We start from the raw sequence: 17082 nt of genomic DNA on the forward strand, positions 1-17082 counted from the left end.
GATGTAGAGACCGGTTTCCACAACATCCGGGTACGGCTCGAGTCAGCTGACCACGAACCGGCCAATCAGAAGTCGTCGGCTATTGTAAAATACACGGTTGTTTCGCCAGCGCCACAGACAACCAGGAAAGACTGCAGGGAGACATGACGCTGGAGATGAGAGTCGGCGGTGAGTCGGTGAATTATTTGACCGTAAACGTGTCGGTGTGCTCGGTGTTTGTCACGTTTAAAGATGAAGACCGTTTACAGCCGGTTGTATCTGTCAAAAACGGAGCGCTGTACAATTCGTCGGTTAAACGTTGTCTGTGAGAGACGCCACGGTTCATTGTTACTTAACGTTTTATTTCCCGGTGGTATCGATCATCTATGATGTAATTATAATATTCTGATACGTCTAGCATGCTCCTGGCTGCACGCTTTCATTGTTTTGACTTTATCTCCATTTTCATTTATTTATTTAAAGGCCACGTTTATTTTATTTAAAATACTTACAAGTGAAGTGCATGCGCAGTTCTAAAAGTCATCTTAATTTACTCCAGCAGCCAATAACAAACATATTAAAAAGCATTTATTGCCACAGTAGTATGAAAACAACCAACATTTCCTTTTTATTTCTGAAGCTGAAGTTTTGTGATTGTCTAAAATAATTGTAATCAAAACATTAATAAATTCACTGTCCAATAACGTTTAAGCACCAGCTGTCTAGCCCTTAATACTCTTGTGTTGTTTCACTTAAAGATCCCCTTAAAATATGTATTAAGATATAAAAGAAAATACTGATAATCTTTATATTTTTTGTTCCTTAAGGTTTCTATTTTCTTGCTCAACTGCAAAGAGAGCCACAGTGTGGACTTATAGGGAACGTTAGTTATCCCCAAGAATTTGACTGGAGAAAAATGCTCACTGTGAGAAGGATGGATGTAATCGGATTATCTATAATCCAACATTTGTAAATGTTGAGCCCGGCTACACAGCACTCACATGATTGGAAAGATAAAAAGCAGCCTGAGACGTTTAGGCTGCTTTAATGCATTCACGTTTTTGTGGTAGAATTTAATCAGTGGAAGTGCAGTCTTTGAGGTCATGTGTGAGGAGTTTTTAATATGTTCTGTATTAAATATGAATTAATTATTCATGAAAAAACACACAGAGGAAGTAAGAAATGTGTGTGTGTGTGTGTGTGTGTGTGTATATATATATATATATATATATATATATATATATATATACATACATACATACATACATACATACTTTGGAAAATTAAGACTTGACTCATCTCAAAAAGGAAGTGAAATATTTTCTTTTCAAATACACACCATTATTTTTTTTAGGATTAGGCCCTTTTCCTTTTAAGATAATCAGCAGGACATTTAATCTTTAGCTGTCAGTCATTTTGGAACAGCACAGGTATCCCAAAAATCGTACATTTTAGTATAATTTTAGGGGATTTTTAAATCTGTCATGCTGAAATCATTAATAGCAACAGACGATTACCCCCTTTAGTTATATGCTGTAGTCATGACTGTTCTCACACCTGGGAAATAAGAAAATAAACGGTGTGTCTGTTATTCTTACAGACACGAGGGGAGCTGCCTCAACATGCAGCAGCAGCAGACAGGTAAGAATACAACAAATGTGGTGAGCAGCAACACAATAGGAGGAGTGTCAGTTAACAAAGGCACAACCTTTTTAGAGGCCGACAGGTTTTATGACTTTGAAAAGATCAATATTATTTGTTGCGGTCTGGTAACCTCTGGTAACCTCTGTGTAGTGTATGTTGTGTCATTTTGCAGTAAAGGATATTTTCTAAAAATGTTTTTTGTACCGTTAACACGTTTCCTTCCAACCTAAATGTCATTAAATATTAGATTTTAATCCTTCAGTGTGGTCCACTGACAGTATGATCCAACCTCCTTCCTGCCCACCGCTAATTAATGGTGTAAACCTGCCTCCAGCGAGCTTTGAATCCTCCTATCATTTGGATTAATTAGCTTCTGTAGTTGCCTGTGTGTTCTTTTTTTGAAAAAGAGTCTCTCGCATCCTTCAAGGAAACACAGAATCCTTTTTTACATTTTACATTTAAATTGACACGTCTGTGGTCTGTCAGAACACACGTTAGAAGATGTTCATAAAAACATGTCTCATCTAATAAATAACTTGTTGCAAAGGTAAACTCAGTCGTGACATTCAGCCTTGTGACACCACTGATGTATTATCTATAGTTTTTACATTAGTATTAATCTAAGCCTCTCATAAGACTCAAAAATGAGGACTTATTACCTGCATTTCAGTCATTCATGCTTTGAATAAACAGTTATATCTAAATAATTATTAATTAATTAATTAATTATTATTAATAATTATTCTATTTTACAATCTGAATCCAAATGAATGATTCTGCCTTTAAAAAAAATATTTGTCCTCTCTTAAAAGTGTCTGTTTTTTCTTCATTTGTAGCTGAATCGTTTCTACCTCCCTGTTGTTTTTGTATCCGTGTTTCCGTTGGCCGTTTCCACCTGCCTGCTTTTGTTTTTACCACCCTGACTTGTTTGTGGTTCAGGCTCGACCTGTTCAGGTTGCATTTTTTTCTTGCTCCTGTGCCAATTTATGGAGGCCTGCAGGCAACAAAGAGAGGATGGCCAATAATGATCATGCACGTGACCATCAAACATGTTAAGGAGTGTTTGCACTACTGTAGAAATGAGAGGGTGTAGTGCACTGGGAAGTAGTACAACGCGTTTCCTGTCTTTTGGGGAACTGTTTTCGACCTCATGTTTTAGAGATTGTAGGTAATACATCAAGTTCATAAAATGTCCTCATGAGGGTAGATCACATCAGTGTCGGTAGACATGTGTGTAACATTGTTCCCACTGTTGCAACGGGCAGGCGGGGTAAAAAGCTGGCATTTCAGAAGGTCTGGTGAATGTGACATCAATCCCTGGAATTAATTCCCGCTGAGTGACCTGATCCAGTTTTCTCCGTGCGGCTGGCTCAGATTGTGCTTTTACTAAATGCCCTGAGCTTTTGTTGGACACATTTAGAATAAAAGATCAAATAAACACTTTTCTCTGGATCTGCAAAAGATTAAGCTCAAATTCATTCAAAGTCATTCGTGATTTGTTTGAATCTGTTTAGGTCACACTAAAATACATGAAAGTAATGTAGATTGAAAACCTTAATCTGAGCTCAATTTACTGTCTTGTCAGGATGAAAAGTGAAGTCAATGCAGAAGTTCCTTAAACTTGCATTCTCTCTAGTGTCCACCAGGGGGCGACTCCTCTGGTTGTATAGAAGTCTATGAGAAAATGACTCTACTTCTCTCTTGATTTGTTACCTCAGTAAACATTGTAAACATGAGTTTATGGTCTCAATCTCTAGTTTCAAGTCTTCTTCAACACAGCATGATGTTCATTTAGTAGATTATGGTCCATTTAGAGTCAAACAGACTATAAAGCAGGGGATGCTTTAGGGCGGGGCTATACGGTGATTGACAGGTTGGCGTTATCCATATTTTTGTTTTGTACAACTGTAACCCTTTCTCAGTGTGTTTTCTGTTTATGAAAGTTAATAGTAACCTTTTTGGTCACCTAGACATATCTTATTCAGCGTTCAGAGCTCCACTCTCATGTCACTTCTGGTTTTAAAAAAAAACAAGATGGCGACGGCTAAAAGGCCGAACGCGAGGCTTCAAAAGGACAGTCCACAAACCAATAGGTGACCTACTGGTGACTCTTTCCACTTTAGTCTATGGTTTTGATGGAAAATACAGTACAAGTTTGCATTACAGTACTTTTCAACATAATGACCAAAAAACCCACGAGCCTGGTGTTTTCACTGTCGTCCTCCAACATAGCAATGCTCAACATGACCGTTGCTCTCCTGTTTGTATTATCTCCACGGTGCTGAATTTGCCACCGTTATGGAAACATAAGCCGCTGAGTCGTCTGTCTAAAACTGAATGGACCTAAAAAGCCATTTTAACAGTTGTTTTACAGCGTTTCTGCACCATAAGACGTTTCTGTGGGAGACGCTGATGTAGCTCAACATCATGTGATCTCACCGTATCGTCAGAGTAACAGATATGTTGCCTTTATCTCTCACCAGGACGGTCCTGGAGGGCTGTTGGACTCCGTGAAGAAAGCTGCGTTTGTCATCGGATCTGGAATCTTATTCTTGGCTGCATTTGGCAACTCGCTGACATGGTAGGATTTCCTTACAAGTTGCAGTGTTACTCAACAAACCAATGGCTTGTCTTGAAATGAACCTGGGGAGTTACAAGTTCACAGGTTATTATGTCAATGCACAAGAAAGAAAGGGCAGGTGTAAGGGCAGGACTGGTCTGATCGGGTCCAAATCAGATAGCTGACAGCACCAACTATGTTTGAGTTGTCTGCAATTCTTTTAGGTTGTAGAAAGAAAGAAACTGGAAGCGTGGCGCCAAACTCTGTGCAGATTTAAATATCAGTTTAATAGTTTCAGTGTCGAATGCACAATAGTGGCCGTAACGAGATGGAATATTAACAGGTGTGTTGCCTTGGCAATGCTCTTCTTCAAACGTCACAAAAGAAATATGTTAGTTTGGTGTTTGCACTATTGGAATTGGATCACAGAATATCAACATCCGATAGACTGACAAATCACCAAAGAAAAACAGATGCCTCAAATATTCAAAAGATCCGTTCTGATCAGGTGTCCAAATAAATGTATGCATGTCTGTTTGGGTGGGTTTTTCATGAGGAGAGAGCCCGACATGACTTTGATATTTGTGAGTGTGTTCCGTGTGATTGCAAAGGTCTCATGAAGGCGGTTGCTGAAGTGTTTCTAGACGGTTCATCTGGCATTGTTAGGTCGATCTTAGCCATCACTAAAGTGTTTTCGAATGAGACCGTTCCGAGTCAGACGCACCAGTTAATGTGTAAATGTTGGTGGCAAAAAGTGTGGGATGAGTTCTCCAGACAAAGGAAAGTATTTTCAATTCATGTCAAGAAAATAGTCTGTTTTCCTCCTGCAGGCATCTTCAGAGGTTCTGGGGAGCTTCAGGAGATTTCTGGCAGGACTTGTGGACCAATCTGCACGTGGCGTTTGAGGGTCATCACACTGCTTTGTTCTACTTGGGTAAGAAAAAAATAACCCCCAGCTGGTTCGGTCCGCTTGTTGTCGAGGAAATGTGTTCACAGAGGAACATGTTGTGACCAGCAGAGTGTTATTGACGGCTCTTAACGGAGGGGTCTTCATGAGGCCAAATCAAACGCACAGCGATCTGCTTCCTACATGATAACCGCATCAATGACCTGCGTTGTCGGTACAAACTCGTGAAACACTCGGACATGGGTGGCTTCATGGCTCCATAGAGCTCTCTCACGTTCCATTTATCTGTTTACTAATGTAGTTTTTAATTCGATTTCACCTCCACCAGAGACACAAACGGGACTTTGTTCTCAGAATTATAAGGCCGCACAAAAGAGCACCTTATTTGGTGCCGTGTGTGTGTGTGTGTGTGTGTGTGTGTGTGGCGTTGAGAGCAGTTGTTCAGTTCTGCATATCAAGTCATGACCTCCGGTGTGGACTTACTCTCTCTAGCGATGTAGCCGTCATGTTGTTGTTGTTGTGTCATGAGCTGTCCAGGTGCGTTGCACATCAGAAGGTATTTCTCGGTCAGATACGATCTACGTTAGGACATTATGTGCCGTCGGTCCAAAGCAATATGCGTTCGAAAGATTCCAGTGGAGCAGGTGGAGCGTTTTCCTGACGTGAACATGTGATATGCAGCGAGATAAATCGATAAAGCACAGATTAAGTGCAATAAAACTCCCCTCACTGGGTGCAATCCTGCTTGATATCAGCGAGGATGTTAATTACCTTCTACATTGCACATAAACAACATCTTTGATCTGCCATGTTGTCCCTACATTCAATTAATTACAGTTTAAAAAGAACACGATAACAAACGGTACGGAAAGAACACACGATACAAAGTTACACAAAGTAGCGCATCACAAATGTTTGCTTGTGCGGTAAAACCAAGTCACGAAGACCATAAGATGGAGTTCAGAGCGGAGCAGCGTTTCACACGCTTTCTACGTTAGTTTTGAAAGTGCTGATGGAGTTGCAGCTCCTCACAGCTGATTGCACAAACGCAGCGCTGCGTCGTACAATCTGGTATGGAGGATATTCTTGAGGATTCGTAAATAGTCTGAACTTCTCAAAGCTCGGTTATTCGTGTTTCTTCAGTACCCGACACCGATGGAAATGCAACGGCTCCGTTTGTCAGAGTTGTTAGATTTTGCGTGTCTTCCTCAACAGGGGCGATGCTGGTCCCCACGCTGGTGTTCGGGGGGACCAATGCTCTGCTGCTGCTGGTGGACACCACCGGTAAACCCGCCTTCATCACTCGCTACCGCATCCAGGTGGGCCAGAACAACCCGGTACGTCCAGTCTGTTCCAGTATCTCCTCCTGTTTCACTGTTACTGCCGTCCAGTACTTCTACCACTAGTGCCCCGACTGTCATTACTGTCATTACTGTGAGGACTCTCATAGTTACTACCATTGAGACTTCACTTTGATCTTTAATCCTTCTGCCAATAATGTGACTGCATGAACTGCTTCTACTGCAGATCGTATTTGAACGGGTGCTGATACAGTAACTGTTATCATTTGCAGCTTATTAATCATAATATAAATAGTTGTATGGATAAATAAGTAAATATAACTGCCACAATAAACGAGGACTCTTAATTTCAAAATCTATCACAAGATGATCTATCACATAATATTAAACTATTTAAATGAATGAAAATCGATATATTTTGTCGTGTGTGTGTGTGTGTGAAGCAGCTCCCCGACTGTTGCTGAAGCGACGTGCCCACCGTCACAAAGTCCTCTTACTGTGTTTGATTAACGATGTTTATGAACACGGGGAGATACAGAGCGACGTCACTGCTGGGAGGTTACGCCAGTGTAATCCGATCATTGACAACCTTCCAAAGATTATAACACAGTTCACAGGAAGCTCAGGTTTCTTTGATTTACTAAAAATATCAATTTCAGGTCCGTAGTTTACAGTTGTGGGTTGACTTAAACTTTCATGACATTTCTATTTTTCCATGAATATGAATAAGCTGTAAAGCCATAAAACTTAGTATTGCCTATGATGAGCTAGCGTGTGACAATCTGCTGAGTCATCGTTTGTGTCCTGTTGGTTTTCTTCGGTCCGTTACTTTGAGCTCTGTGAACTCTGAACTTGAGCCCCGTCGGTCATAAACAAAGCAGGACGTGCTGCTGTGAAGCAACAATACAACTTTTATCAAGCAATCTATCTTTGTATCCTGAATTCAGTTTTTTTTTTATTGTATGTCGGAGCCCTCGGGTCAATCTTCAGATGGCCATTTTTTTATTACTACTAGTATGGCGGGAGATATTCAAGTGTTCCTTTTGCTTAACTCAATGAGGAAATACTCGCTAATTTTCAATTGTCAAGCATTCGCACAAGAGTAAATAAACCATGTGGTTAGTTCATGTAAACTATTTATTTACAATATTCTGACGCATGTTCCCGTGTATAACTCTTCCTTGTCCGCTAGGTGGATAGAGTAAAGCTTATCCATGCGGTGAAGACTGTCATCTTCAACCACGTGTTCATCTCGGGGCCCATGGTGGTGGTGGCTTTCTACCTGATGACCTGGAAAGGGGACCCCTGTGGCCCTGAGCTGCCCACCTTCCACCGGGCCCTGATGGAGCTGGCTTTCTTCGCCATCTCGGAGGAAATCATTTTCTACTATTCTCACAGGTTTGGATCAGTAATTGTTTGATTTTACACCCGTGTCGTATTGTTGTACGCATGTGCTCTGCTGTGACGTTCAACCTCTTTCTACCCAGGTGACGATAACAATTCTTCCTCATTTGTGATTCGGGTGTCATTGGAACACCAAGCTTTAAACATTACTGCCACCTAGGGGCAAAAGTGAAGAATGTGAACACAAAGAAAATATTTGTTTTGCTGTATATTGCTAAAATATTATTATTATTATTATTTTATAAGGGCCAGAAAACAGAAAGTAAAACATAATTTCACATAGTAGCATCATCAGGTCAAAGTTTCTATTTGTCCGATAGTATGTTTTACTGTCAAACATCTTCCAGACTAGTGATGGAAAGAGACAAAGTACATTTACTCAAGCGCTACACTTTAGTACGGTTTAGAGGTTTTTTTCATGTTATGATACTTTACATCTCCACATTTCAGAGGAAAATATTGTACTTTTTATTCCACCTTATTTGATACCCCTACTTGGTACTTTGCAGATTCTGATTAATAATACAAAATATACTTAATAATGTAAAAGGAGACTTATTCCCAAGCTACCCAGCAGCATATAAAGTGATTCAATTAGCTCCACTTCTACCAGCTGCAACATTAAAGTGATGCATCAGTAATTATAATCTGATCTGAAATGGGGAATTCTGTGTACGGACTACTTTTGGGACTTTACAGTTACTGTGAGGAACTTATAACGGTCTATTTCTATGTACTCTGGATGCTCGTCATCGGTGCCACCGGGTCTGAAGCAGACGGTCAGACCCTGCTGCAGTAAAGCCTCGTTATCCTCTTCTTCTTTTCTCTCAGGCTGTTCCACCATCCCACCCTCTACAAGCGTTTCCACAAACAGCACCACGAGTGGACCGCTCCCATTGGACTCATATGCATCTACGCTCATCCTCTGGAGCACATGGTGAGTAAAACCCCTCCCGGCTTTTCATTTACTCAGTCTGTCTCAGTAATGTTCTTGAACTCTACAATCTTTGATCATTGAAGATCTGGATGTTCCTCGGCCATTACAACCAGTTTGTTCGTCCCGTTTGTCTTTAGATCTCCAACATGGGGCCGGTGGCATTGGGGCCGGTGATCCTGGGCTCCCACCTGACCACCACCTGCATGTGGTACTGCTTGGCTCTGATCAGCACCACCATCTCCCACTGTGGATACCACCTCCCCTTCCTACCCTCCCCCGAGTTCCACGACTTCCACCACCTCAGGTGAGTCCAGTCATCAAAGAGTTCCGTTTAATCATTGGCTGCCTCTGGCCCATTCTCATGAACACGATATCTCAGGGACACTTGGACGAAAGGATGAACTGATTCGATTTTAATGGTCAAAGTTCAAGATAACTGTGGCTTTACAAAATGTTTTTAGCCACAACTCAAGAATTCTTATTGTAATTATGATATATTTCACTTCCCGCTTCCAGGTTCAACCAGTGTTTCGGGGTCTTCGGAGTGCTGGATCGGCTCCACGGCACCGACGCTAAATTCAGGCAGACCAAGCAGTTCGAACGCCACTTGCTGCTCACCAGTCTCACCCCAATGAACGAGAGCATACCCGACACGCCCAAGAAGGGCCATTGATGACGTGTGACCCCTTGACCGGTACCTTCAGGATCATGATATCAGGAGATACAGTTCTCAGTCTTCAATGACTATTAGATTTCAATCATTGTAATCCAGACAACCCGTTGACCGGTATCCGACACTCAACCGCACTTTTTATTTTTCAGGTAGCAATGTTGCACTTTATTAGACACGCAGATTCCTGATAAGGTCGATGTAAGAATTTTGATGGTTGAGCGTGAAAACGACTCGTTTCTCTTTAATGCACTCGGCATTAACCTCCCTCCTCAGGTGAAGGAGCCATGTTCTGCCCTCATGCACCTTCAGTTAGTGCTCGCTACCCATAAAGCCTTCTGTTTTTAGGCCTTTTTTTGCCTGAACAAATTCATTGTCACTCATATCATCCTTACCTGGTTAAACTAATGGCATGTTCTTACGGTACTTTTCTTAGTTTAAACGTGAGTAGTGTCCATTATAAACACATGCACATCAATCTTACGTCATGTTTCAATTCTTATAAACACATCTTGTATTTAAAAGTAATGTTTAGCAACAGCTTCCCTCTCCAGATTCTTCTGTTGCGTTCACGTGCTGCTCAGACAGAAGATACATTTGCACTTCTCCTCTCAGCGGCATTAAAACATATCCTCGAATGTAAAACGCGTTTCTATGTATTTCAGGAGGTCTCAGTAATTGTATAATTGTTGTATCATAAGACATGAATGTTTAAAAATGACTGCTACTGTGATTGAAACGATATTACAGGAGTGTTTAATATTAAAACATTTTAATTAAGAGATGGCATTATTTTTTGTTATGTTATGCAATGTTATGTTCATGCTTTGGACAGGTCATATCACATACACTATGACATGACACACGCTCTCAGGTCCTTTGGTTTGGACAGCTGCAAACTAGCAGAGAACACGTGCAGTATGGAAATGTAGTTTTGTTAAAGCAGCGGCAGGAGGACTGAAACACGGAATTCATTGTTTTAAGGGACAAAAAAGCATCTCATGGGACTGAGAACAAGACATGTTTACAGTTAGCAATAAATGAAATGTCTCTAACATTTGTTTATCTTCCGTCATAGTATTGGTATTGTAGGTGTAAAAAAGTATCGTAATTACAACAAAATATCCTGGCTCACCAGTCTGACCCCTGACCTTTAACCTCAGTCTGTCTAGCTCAGGAGGCCTCTAAGAGTTGTCGGAGACGTGAAGGTTGAAAGAGATCTTCTGTGATCGATACCTAGTCTATTTCAACTGGACTGTAAACTTTAAAACATCAAAACAAAAACTAATGAAACTGCTCCAAACATGATGCTAAACAAACAAGAGATCTGCTGTGAAACTACCAAAGTTCATTCACACACACACACACACACACGCAGAAATAACTACTCAGAAGACAGTATTTGAGGTTTTTTTGTCCGTTTTGTTTTTTTTCTTTATTAAGGAAAAGCATAATTACTACAAATTACAAATAACTAATAGCGAATCACATCAGCCTACAAAGCAGATATTATGAATATTAAATGTTATAATACAAGATCTTATTCAAGTATTTTACATTTTATATACTTTTTTTGTTCCTTTTTTCATCTTTTTTTCCTCATGACAAGCCTAGTATATAGTAATGCAATGAACTATCTTAATGGTTCATACACACTTATTTCTTATTCATATGGCTTTATGGAATTTTGTCCTTTTTTGTTTTCAGTCTCCAGCCATCCAAAACCAGCCATATTCCTCTGAGCAACATCACTAAGCCCAGTTGGTCTCTCCCTCTTGTTTCCTTCTTCCTCCTCCCCTCCTACATCCTTCACTCATCTCCTCAGTGTCCGGCCCGCTGGCCTTGTCCGTGTGAAAGTGACGAGCGGAGGTGCCGCGGCGCCCCCTAGAGTTTGTCTGGACAGCTAGCAGCAGTTCCGTGCTGACAAGAGAAGGCCGAAAATTCCCAAAGCACCTGAATCCCCTCCAATTGTCCGGTGACAGGCGACGACCAGTAAAGGGAGGGATCATGTGACTGTCATGTGACCCCTCCTAGTGGCAGACTGTCATGTCTGCATACACACCCCCCCCCCCCCCCCATTCAAAGGCTCCGCTGGTTTTGGGAAACAAGTTTTCCTCTTTTCTTCTGTCTTTAAACCTCCAGTAAACACGTTGATGCATCAACTGTGAGCCTCTGAAACGGATCCAAATCTCCCTGAAGATAACGAAACATTAAAAGAAAAAAAGAAAACGTAAAAGAAAAAACAAGTACAGCTTTGCATTTTCATGTGTCCAACAATTGTGGATTTAGAGGAAGAAGGTGAAACACTGAACCCGGACTCTGCTGGAACATCAGCAAACGAGGCTGAAGGACGATGACAAAAAGGACCAAGACGTCCGATAGTTTGATCTAAAACAAAATGTCAGCCGTCTTTCTAAACTCTTCGTTCCTCAAATGCATTTGAACTTTTTAACTCGTGTGAAAGAGATCGATTTTCACGATTTCACGAAACATCTGGAGATCCAGATGTGTATTAAGACTCAAGAATTCATTTTTTTTAATGGAGTTTTGTGAACTTCCTTCTTAAATTCTAACTCCAAAACCAAACAACTTCTATGAGTTTAGACTTTGCAAACAAAGGCTGAGGCTGAAGATTTAATAATTAGTTTGTTGCCGGAAACTTCATTTTGGCGAAAAACATCGTAACTGAAAGAAAATGATTTGATTGCAATCTGAAACACTCTGAAGCTCACAGGTTTAGTGTTTACACTGAATAGCCATCGACGTCCTGATGTCAATTTTCCCTTTTGTGTTTCTGAAAGATCCAGATGTTCTTAAAACAGCGCGACACAAACCCAGCCTCCATCACAACAACGCTAGAAACACTGCAAATTGAAATTAAAAAGCATTAAAATGCATTAATCATGAGACCATTAAGGAGAAAAAAAGAAAAGAAAACATTAAAGAGTACGTTCACTTGTAAGGCAAATATATAATCTGTTCTATAAACAATAAAACAAGTAGCAGGGAGCCGACATCGTCTCTCTCCATCAGTCAGATTCACATTTACATTAGTGGAGGAACAAAGTCACTCTTCTGTTTGATATCATCGAGCTGGACAAAGACTGAAGTCGCCCGCCCGGTCGACTGTAGGAAGCGTGACGACAGAACAAGAGTCCAGTTCGGATTTTGTTTTTGCAAGACATCAAGCTGTGTGTGTGTGTGTGTGTGTGTGTGTGTGTGTGTGTTTGACTTGCTCACACTGCTACATCTGTACCTGCGTGCGACCACACCCGTCAGTGTTCATGCCTGTAACTGGTGCGTGTGTGTGTGTGTGGAACAGGAAGAAGTGGCGAACTTCGGTGTCCGCCCCCCCCCCCCCCCCACTCCTCCGAGTCCCCCCGTAAGCGTCTCCACCCAGAGCACCTGCGACAGAGCTTTCGACAGCTCCCCTTTAAATCACCATCGCTTCTTCAAGTAATCCAGATTTCGATGATTCCAGTCCCGTGTCGTCGCGGATGGATGGATGTGAATAACGGACGGATGAACGGATGGATGCGGCTCCTCTGACGGGGGAAGAGGAGGCGGCGAGGAAGTCAGGAAGCATCCTAAAAAGAGGGAAATCGCCGGTGATTCTCCCTTCCCAACTCTCCACCCCAGTGTTTTGTTGTTGTTGTTGTTGTTGTTTTGGGGCAGGAGAAAGAGGGGGGGGCACACAAAAGCCACAACTTGCAAAAACACAGGGAAGAAGAATTACATGACTTGTAACAGACCGGATGACACTTTGAAGGCAGTTCAGAAAAAGTGACGGAGTGGAGTGAGCGAGCCGGGAGGAGGGAGGGGGAGGGAGGACAGTTTGGCAGACACAGCCCCACCTAGTGGCCTCTGCCGGGAACAAACGGTGACCAGATAAATGGATGATTCCAACGCTGTACAACGGACAACAAGGTGGCGGCACAAGACAGAAGCAGTAAAACCATTAAAATAAGGCAACTTTCAATGATCGTGTCCGTACTGAAGTCTTTTCTTTTTCCTTGTTTTTTCATCATTTGGTTCTTTATTAATTTCCCCCTCAATGTTCAGCCGTAAAGTAAATCGAATATATTTTAGTTAATTGTCAGCCCCTCGACTGAGCGCTGGGGGCTTTGCGGGTGGAAATGTCAGTCGCTCGGTTTCAAACCACTTTGGTCCGGTTGGATGCGAGGAGCAGCTCGGCCTCTCCGGCTCGGCTTTTTTTCAGACGCTCAATCTTGTTCAAACTATTTCCAAAGTCTGCGATCTCTCTCCACATGCCGAGCAAAATAACAATCGTAAATGTGAGATCAGGGGGAGGAGTCAAACGTCTTTCAGCCAGCAGGACAGCGAAGATCGGAGAGGGCGGGTCCGCGTGGAAATGTAAGAAACTAAAAAAAATAAAAGAAGAAGAATTTCCAGGGTAGTAAATCACCGCTGAACCGTCCACCGAGTGGACTGGCAATGATTTATAGAGAAAAATAAAATAAAGTGTTTGACACCCTTCTCCGTTCCTCGTCTCATCAAGACATCATGGTATTTTTCTCTCAAAATCAGAACTAATTAATAAACCGTCGCCGTATTAATTATTTGTCTTCCTTATTTCTCATTCAGAAGTCGTAGGGGTGTAAAAAAACGACTCTTATGCTTGAGTGAAGACCCCCCCCCCCCATCCCATGTGGCGCAGAGAGAACCGGCGACTAGCAGACGTGGTTGAGTTGATCCATGTGGGCCGGCGTGTTTCTTGGGCGTTACTTCAGTGTCTTGGCATCTGGTGCGGGGTCAGCAGCGGCGGCTTTCTGGCTGACGGGTTTGGCATCATCCTTGGCTGCGGGGCCCGGGGCGTCGGGAGCGGGGCCGGGCCCGGGGCCCGAGCCGGCCTGGCTGTGGGGCCGGCTAGTGGGCTGAGAGGGGTGCCGGCGGCGACCGTCCCCGCTGGACGAGTGTCTCCTGCGGCCTCCTTCCTCCATCGGCGGCTGGAGGCAGAAACAACCAGGGCGGAGGTTAGAGTGAGCGAGAGAGAGAGACGTTTTCAAAGCACCGCTTTCAGAAACAAAAACACAGTCGGCTCCATCTACTAAACTAACGTGGCGTCCACACAGCAGTAGATGGCTTAGCTTCCATGCTAACCGCCATCTAAGTCACTGTAGGTAACACACACACACACACACACAGACTATGGATATGGATATGGATAGATGTAAATATTCATGTAGCAATGACGATCATGCAGAAACCTCCGTCAGGTCATGCTGGTAAACGCTGTTTGAAGCTTTGATGCTTGAACACAGGTACTGCTACAGTGTCTTTGAGTACCATGATAATCTTCTCGGCATCTTCTCGGGGTTGCTTTTACGAACCCCAATAGATTATTCCACTCACGTCAATCCTGAAGTCTTCCAGACGTTTAAACTTGCTCAGGCACTCCTGCAGCTTGGGGTCGATCTCCAGGGTCTTGGTTTTGGCGTATTTAAGGAAGGCCCAGAACTTCTCCAGTCCATAAAGCTGGCCTGAGGAGAGAGGGAAAGATGCTTTACCAGAAAACTCTGACATTTAAAACACAATAGAATTGCATTGTTATTTGTGTTGCGTTTGGATTTCTCACCAGCCTCGTAGTCTTTCATCGTCTCCTCCTGGAAATCCTTAAAGATGTCCGGCCTGAACTTCCTCTCTAGACCGTAGCTGTAGTACCTGAACAGGCACTCCAATCCGTACCTGCAACACACACACAAGTTAAACTTATTATTATGAATCTAGAGCTCACTGGTAATACTGACTTTTATTCTAAAGACAGGACATATGGTGTTTAGATAACACAACTGAATATAAAATCCTGAGCTCAGCGGTCGAGGCTCTCGTACCTGTATCCTTCTTTCCCGTCCTCGACCACCAGCTGTCTGAACTCCTCGTACATCTTCCTGTTGAAGTGATCGCGCAGGAAAAACGACCAGAAGCGGAAGAGTGTGTTCATCTCCTGTGATTGGCCGATTCCCAGACGTTTTCGCTCTGCGATTGGTGGAGAGGAGAGCGAGAGATATAAGGTTGACTCAAAAACACAAGGCGGACAAAAAACAACAACAAGACATCCAGCATGGGTTCACAATACTGCAGAATAGATTTCCACTGATGTGAAGGAACAGAAGCAATGGTAAAGTAGAAGTAACCGTGTGTGTGTGTGTGTGTGTGTACCGTTGAGGCAGCGCCGGCGGTACTTGTGGTAGACGTGTTGCGTGAAGCCGTTCTCCTTGAGCAGCTCGTGTGACGGGTGCTGGAACTTGGGGAGGGACTGAGGCGTGCAGCCAACGTTACCCAGGGCGGGGGTGCCCTCCGATGGGCTGGCGGTAGAGCTGGAGAGGGAGGAACGGTGGAGAGACGCAATCAAATACGAGAAGTACTTCGGTGACGTTGGTCCCAAAACCCGGTATCAAACGGTGCTAAATTATCAAAGACCAGATTATTGATACGCTCCAACGTTATTGTTGTCAGCAGTGAATCAGCAGAGGGAGGAGAACAGAGAATGATGTGATGACTGCGACCTTTATGGACGTTACGCAGGATTTATTTGATTGAAATTTTGTATTCGTTTCCAGTGAATGTAAACATTAATGTTGCTGCTCTGGAAACATTTAGCGATAATAAAAAAACAAGAGTATCGATAAAGAACCGAGCCGATAGTATTGATACTAGGGCTGGGCGATATGGCCTAAAAACAAAATCTCCGATTTTTTTACAAAAAATCCGATTCACGATTTAAATCGATTTTTTTCCCCCCAAATTTTTGCAGATGACAGAAGCTGTTGAAAACAATTTTTTATTTAATTTTGTGATGATTTTCCCAAGTAGGTTGATAAAAATAAAGTGCAAACAAAACCTGAACATTGTAGAAAGGTGCCTGTAGTATACAAAAAGTATTTGGTCACTCTTTTGTTTGCCTGAATCATTTAAATATAAAATTAAATTAAACATAACATTAAATGGCATTAAATAGTAGCCTTCCATTGTAAACAACTGTGCAAATGTAACTTTTTACAGTAAGCTTTTCTAACTGAATACACTGATACAAACACAGCATGAAATAAAATGTATGTGACCCTTTAACATTCACATTTTCAAAAGTGCAACATCTGATCTAACATCAACATAACATATTTTGCACAGTAAATAAGTGCATGTAAACAAAATCAAGTGCATTCACAACATAATAGGGCTGGGCGATAAATCGATTTAATCGATTAATTCGAATGTGTGCTTTAAGGCGATGTGTTTTATTGAAAATCGAGAAAATCGCCCCCACCCCTTTTTCCCGTAGTAGAGTGCGCGCGCATTGTTTACAAACTAAAACAATGGCGGCCAGCAGCTTCACTGCTGCCGCCGCCACCTCACAAAAACAACCCAGCATTTTGGAGACATTCACCAACTGTACTCCGCATGAGAAGAAGAGTGCCCGGTGGAAAGCCATCACGGATGCAGTCGCGATGTATATCGCAAAAGATATGGTGCCCATATACACCGTGGAAAAGCCGGGGTTTATTCACCTTCTCAAAGCTTTGGACCCCAGGTACGTGCTACCAAGCCGTAAACATTTTTCTGACGTTGCCTTGCCTCGGCTGTACAATAGTACACGCCAAAGGATCTCTGCGGAGCTGGAGGGGATGTCATTCTACTCCGCAACAACTGACCTGTGGTCCA

The 17082-nt window shown here is 42.5% G+C and overlaps 2 protein-coding genes across 3 annotated transcripts in view; one reads left to right on the top strand and one right to left on the bottom strand.

Annotated features, from left to right (window-relative positions):
* Positions 1-116: 116 nt before the first annotated feature.
* Positions 117-10118, top strand: faxdc2 (fatty acid hydroxylase domain containing 2). Its single transcript, XM_079283808.1, has 9 exons — positions 117-168; positions 1580-1620; positions 4107-4204; positions 5014-5117; positions 6306-6427; positions 7584-7789; positions 8627-8732; positions 8870-9036; positions 9249-10118. The coding sequence occupies exons 1-9, from the start codon at positions 144-146 to the stop codon at positions 9403-9405; spliced, it is 1026 nt and encodes a 341-aa protein (XP_079139934.1). The 5' UTR covers positions 117-143; the 3' UTR covers positions 9406-10118.
* Positions 10119-12798: 2680 nt separating this feature from the next.
* larp1 (La ribonucleoprotein 1, translational regulator) overlaps positions 12799-17082 on the bottom strand; it is a 39967-nt gene continuing 35683 nt past the window's right edge. For both annotated transcript variants that reach the window (XM_079282804.1, XM_079282803.1), the window contains 5 exons: positions 15583-15740; positions 15255-15399; positions 14999-15108; positions 14776-14903; positions 12799-14369 (listed from right to left, as the gene is read on the bottom strand). In XM_079282804.1, coding sequence (XP_079138930.1) covers positions 14145-14369; positions 14776-14903; positions 14999-15108; positions 15255-15399; positions 15583-15740 — 766 coding nt within the window. In that variant the 3' untranslated portion in view covers positions 12799-14144. The remainder of the gene's footprint in view (positions 14370-14775; positions 14904-14998; positions 15109-15254; positions 15400-15582; positions 15741-17082) is intronic.

This window comes from Melanostigma gelatinosum (assembly GCF_949748355.1).
Source record: "Melanostigma gelatinosum genome assembly, chromosome: 14".
Lineage (NCBI taxonomy): Eukaryota > Metazoa > Chordata > Actinopteri > Perciformes > Zoarcidae > Melanostigma > Melanostigma gelatinosum.

Excerpts from the sequence above, each read along its gene's own strand:
- faxdc2 (XM_079283808.1), top strand. The coding sequence starts at position 144 with ATGACGCTGGAGATGAGAGTCGGCG. Across the intron at positions 1,621-4,106 it reads CATGCAGCAGCAGCAGACAG|GACGGTCCTGGAGGGCTGTT; the intron begins GTAAGAATACAA and ends ATCTCTCACCAG. Across the intron at positions 9,037-9,248 it reads CACGACTTCCACCACCTCAG|GTTCAACCAGTGTTTCGGGG; the intron begins GTGAGTCCAGTC and ends TCCCGCTTCCAG.